Consider the following 5663-nt stretch of genomic DNA (forward strand, 5'->3'; position numbering starts at 1 on the left):
GACGGTGCCCTGGTGCTGCGATGAAGCGCTAGGCGACGGGCTTCCTGGTGCTGCGATGCAACACTTTACCGGCGGCGGCCCGTTGCACCACAAGGGGATGGGAAGCATGTTTCTCTGTAGCATCACTGGCGAGCGACGACCAGCGAAAGACGCAGTCTATCTTGGGGCAAGTTGTGGCTGACTGCGGATGTTGAGGGGGATGAATCCACTGCAGGAGTGTGGGAGAGCGATGCGGGATCCGCGAGGCCCAACGCGACGGTTGTGATGGGGCGCATCTAACGGTCATGGATGTGACTTACGTTTCCCTCAAATCGACCGGTTTATGCCTAGCACTAGCTTTTTTCTTATGCTTGGTTGTATGTTGTGATTGACTTTTTTCATGCATGTTGTATGATGAGGTGGATTTGCATGTTAAGAGAAATAGGTTAGTGGGCTACTTTCTTTGTACAAAGTTGAATCATCTATTTTGGAACGGAAGTAGTTAGTAGTAGCATTTGGATACAGAAGATATGCACAAATTTGGATATGCAGCAAGTTACACAACCAGGTTCAGAAGGCGCGTTTTGTACATACGGAGGCGTAAACCTCATCAGCCCGTCAGCGATGACGCGAGCGACGGAAGCCGTGACGGCACCGAACCCGGGGTCCGTGTGACCGCCGACGGCGTGGTCCTCGTCGTCTTTGCGCTCTCGAACGTTCCGCTCTCCTCCAAATAACCCACACCCAAGGGCGAGGAGGCGGCCCATCACTTCCCCGCGTCCAGATTCCGGAAGCACCCTTCCGTCGCCTCCTCCGTCGGCCGATTGCTCCGTGGTGCTCGCCTCGGCGAGAAGCCTCTGCCTAGGTGCGTACGGTCGCTCAACCGCCTCTACCCGCAGGCTTCGATTTCCTCTTTCGCCGCTCGCTTTGGTCGGATCGGCGGCTGCCTGCTGCGATTTTAGCCCGGGTGGTTGCGGTTAGGTCGGGAATTTCGGTCGAATTGGGGGCTGTCTTAGGATTCCAGTAAGTATTCAGCTGTGGTAGTACTAATTTGTAAGTCTAGTTTTCTACAGCTTCGGTAAAGATCACATGGAAGCATTGCGGTAGCAATACCAGTGGGAATTCTGCCCCCTTTTGGTTGCGCGGATAATAAATGGAGCCTCCAATTTTTTTCCTCTGCTTCTGACGGAATCTCGGAAATTAGGAGTAGTGTACAGGACGATAGCAATTGGGCTCAGGATTGACCCCATGGTATTAACAGGATGCGTTGAGCTTATTTTCATGGCTAATTTTCCATCTTCCCTTCACACTGATAATACTGATGAGATGACACTCTGGTTGTACTAGATACTAGCATGATTATATCAAACACGTAAACTGACAGCATAAGGTGGTTTTTGTCAGGAACAAAATGGATGAACAGAGAATAGCTCGAATATCGGTCACTTGGAGAGGCAGGCAACTTGATGTTGATGCAGACCCAAGTTGTACGGTGAAGGAATTTGGGCAACTGCTCCAGGATTTGACTAATGTTAAACCAGAGACGTTGAAGCTCATAGTTCCGCAATCTGTAAATAAAGGTTCCAAGCTGATCAGTCCATTTTCAGACCCCCATTCAAGCTTAACACTGAAAGAAGCTGCTGTCAGTGAGGTAAGATGCGCATGCACTGCACGTATATTGAACATGCTGTTGGGTAATCGCTAATGCAATGGTGAATGACATCATTTCTATGCACCTTTTCTCTCTCTTTTCGTGCATCAGGGTAAGCCTATTAGAATGATGGGTGTCTTTGAAGATGAAATTGAGGAAGTATCAGACAATGGCAAAAGACCAGATATGCGGATAATTGGATTTGAAGAGGAAGAACAACGGCTGAGGCAACGATCTTCAGGCAGGCCCCGAGTTTCACTGAAACTTCCACAGGGTCAATACATCTTCTGTGATTTTCGTACACTTCACTTACCCGGGGTTGAGGTTAGTCAATTTTTTAACCCCATATATGTTTTTCGGTTCATATGAGACAGATCCATTGGATAACAATCAGGACACCAGTTTGCTCTTTTTGGACCCCGTATATGTCAACCTACCATAAATCTTACTCCTGCTCATGCTACTTTGTACCTTTACATTTTTGGTCTTCCTGCTGGAATAATTCTCTTTCCATTGGATCATTTGAGCAGTCAGCAGTGTGTATGTCATAGATAATGATTTGCAAAGTATGAAAAAACTAGATTGTGTAATTTAAACAAATATCTATACAGGAGAGCATAGAAAACCCAAAATCATGTTGTCTGCTAATTTATTTATTTAGTCCAGAATAAATGAACATAATTTTGAAACCATGTGCATCTCATACCACTAACTTTCTAGAATGATGAAATCCATGTTGTACTCCTTGATCGTGTCAGGTGTTACCTAAAAAACCCTACTTTCTCTGTACCCTTTGTTAAATAAATGGATGCTAGTAGCAGCAACTTTCTGTTTGATTTGTATAATCGTGGATAGGCGGCCAATCATGGCATCTTAAATTAAAATTGTGCGCTTATTTCCTTTTTTGGGTGCCAGTTGAATCCACCACCTTCGGAAGCTCTGAAAAGAATGCACATGCTTGCATGTGACCCTGGCATAATTGCAATCATGAACAAGGTAACAATCTTCAAGTGGCAAGTCTGTTTCTTTGTGCACTTTCATATTTACACAGTTAGTTTTTTGGGTTTTTTCAGCATAGATGGCGAGTGGGAATCATGACTGAAATGGCACCAGTGGGATATGTAGGTGTTAGTCCGAAATGCATTCTAGGCTTCAATAAGGTGAATATAAGTTATTCTCATACATACAATTAATATTCATCACGCAGCAATTTTTGTTTTCTGAGTATTGTGTGCTATTCATATAGAACATGGGAGAGGAGATATCCCTTCGCCTACGAACTGATGATTTGAAAGGATTTCGGAAATACGAAAGTATCAAGAAAACTCTGCTCCATGAACTTGTAAGTTTTTTGGTTTTATATTTCCATAGAATTTGTATTTCGTATGCGGATCAGCTTTTTGCTATAGTTACGGGCTTTTACATTTTTTTACTTGTCTATTCATTGATTTCAGGCGCATATGGTGCACTCTGAGCATGATGCCCACTTTTTCGCTCTTAATAAGCAGGTTCGTTATTTTAGCTGCCCCTGTTACCTTTGTTTGCCAGCTGTTTACTTCACCTGATCCTCAACTTACAGTTATTTTTCTGTTCAGTTGAATGAGGAAGCTGCATCCTTGGACTGGACCAAATCAAGTGGACATGTGCTGAGTGGCCGCAAAATATTTGATTCCTATGAAGATGAATTTGATTTAGAACCGGAAGCTCATGTTGTCGGTCACAAACTTGGGGGAGGATCGAGTTCACTGGCAAGTGCCCGTGTGTTGCCAGGGGTAGCTGCTTATCAGCGTCTCTTGAGTGCATCATCAACAGATATGGGGAGTTCCCACAGTAGTGTTACTAAATCTGTGGAAATATATAATGTGCAAGGTACACAAGCTGAACCTGATCCGGATGATGCTGGTCAATATTTTGTTCAGGAAAATGTGAAGACGGAACCAGACCCAGATGATAATGATGCCATGCCTGTTGATGTAACAATTGTGACATCAGGACCAGCAGGTTTTGTAGCATCTACAGAGCAGAATACCATAGGTTATTCTGAGCCTGTTCTTGATGATGTTGCCAAGAAAAGCTCTGTTGGTTACCTAGAACCTGATCCTGATGATTCCGCAGATGTTGACATGCTTAACAAGGACATCAATGGTGAGCATGATAATGAACCTGATCCTGATGACGGCACTAGTGAATTTGTCCTAGAATCTGGAAACAAGATGGAAGTGGAGATGGAGCCGAGAACTGACTCCACAGTTCTGAAATCTGAACCTGACCCTGATGACTCCTCTAGCTCTATTCAAACCCAGAAGGTGAGCATTGATGGGAAGCACATGGCAGAACCTGATCCAGATGCTAGTAGCTGCGGAGCTGTTCTGACATCTGGAAATAAGATTCAAGCGGAGATTGGGCAGAGTAGAAACCACTCAGTTTTGGAGTCTGAACCTGATCCTGACGACAATGCTGCTAATTTGAAGAGCGATGAGCTGCAAAGAATAGAAGAGCCAGTGGCAGCCCTATGCTCGCGCCTCCATAAGGCTATTGAAATGCTCCGGTCGCAAGCAACACCTTCAGAGGCAGCCTCTGCACTTCAAACACTCTTCAAAATTATCAAGAATGTGATAGAGAACCCAAACGATATTCGGTATAGAAGACTGCGTAAGGTATGCTTGGTTTCTGTATGTTATGCCTTTGTCTTCTGATGCAACTGAAACAAATTATTGCTAATACTCATCCTTTCCTCCAAACTTCTAGACCAATCCTCATTTCCAAAGGAGCGTGGCGAATTACAAAGGTACATCTCTTACCTCTGCGAACTGCCACTTAAGTCTTAAAATTCTGCTGTTCACGAGGAGTAACTATCTTCTTCCCCTCTCCTCTCAAAACCAGCTGCGATGGAGGTCCTCGAGTTGATTGGCTTCTGCGAGGATGTCGTTTCAGATGAGATTGGGCGTGCAGAGACCTATCTGGTACTGAAGAGGAACGATCCTGGGTTGCTGTGGCTTGCGAAGTCCTCCCTTGAAGTATCCATGGCTTGATAAACCTTCCAGCTATAGACCTGTATATCATGACATTTCATTCCCTTTGTGCTGCAAAAATGGTTTTGTGTGGTCTTGTGGGATGAGAATGAGAACATTAAACTATGTGTTGTCTGCCAGCTTCTCAACTGTATATCAAATATATGTGATTGCAGATAGACTCGTAAACATCTTGTCTGGGGCTTATGCTAAATTGAATTGTTTGGAGAAACATTGAGCATCACAAATGCTGTGCTCACTGCGCAGTGCTCCCTTTTTGGACTTTGGAGAGAGCGCCACACAACTTTTTTTTTGAGCGTGGATACCGTGACACCTTTTTTAAGGGGTAAACCAAGTTCTTATCCATAAAAAACCACACTTCAGGTCAGGTCATGAGATTGGCCAAGCCAGACATAACGCCCGTGACCTAGGAAGAGAGAATCTGGCTAAACTATGTGCATCTGAATTAGAAGCACGATCTTCGAAAGTAAAATTACGTTGAAATAAAATTGCTTGAAAGTAAAATTATGTTGAAATAAAACTGCTTGAAGTCTAATTTCGCTAATGATAGCTCCATAGTTGCCTTGGCTGCCCTTGTTGATATTGGCTGCCCTTGTTGATATCATCAATCACTTTCGCGATGACAAAATGTTGGATGTTGAGATCTTCGGCTAGTGCAATTGCCTCTCGGCATGCAATCGCCTCTAGTTTGAGGAGTCTTCGGCCAACTCCAACGCACGACCCCAAATGGTCCGGCCATGTCCGTTTGGGGTAAGCGGACACAAATCGCGGCCCAACGCGCGGGAGGAAGCGGACAAATGTTCATTTTTTTTGTCCGCCGTGGACGCATTCCCAACCCAAATTTAGGCCGCGTTTGCATCAAAATAGACAGCGCGCGGACGGACGGACGGACGCGCTCTCTTGTCCTCCACTGACCCACTTGTCGGGGACACAACGCACCCACTCCCTCCCCCCTTTCCCCAAACCCTCCCACGCTCCCCCTCCATTGCCGGTGCCCCGAA

At 45.2% G+C, this 5663-nt stretch overlaps 1 protein-coding gene across 1 annotated transcript; it reads left to right on the forward strand.

Moving 5' to 3' along the window:
• The first annotated feature begins 584 nt into the window (after positions 1 to 584).
• Positions 585 to 4830, forward strand: LOC125518410. Its single transcript, XM_048683262.1, has 10 exons — positions 585 to 844; positions 1384 to 1630; positions 1742 to 1954; positions 2546 to 2626; positions 2704 to 2790; positions 2877 to 2972; positions 3085 to 3138; positions 3226 to 4287; positions 4379 to 4418; positions 4514 to 4830. The coding sequence occupies exons 2-10, from the start codon at positions 1391 to 1393 to the stop codon at positions 4660 to 4662; spliced, it is 2022 nt and encodes a 673-aa protein (XP_048539219.1). The 5' UTR covers positions 585 to 844; positions 1384 to 1390; the 3' UTR covers positions 4663 to 4830.
• The last annotated feature ends 833 nt before the right edge of the window (positions 4831 to 5663 follow it).

Source organism: Triticum urartu, chromosome 7, assembly GCF_003073215.2.
Source record: "Triticum urartu cultivar G1812 chromosome 7, Tu2.1, whole genome shotgun sequence".
NCBI lineage: Eukaryota > Viridiplantae > Streptophyta > Magnoliopsida > Poales > Poaceae > Triticum > Triticum urartu.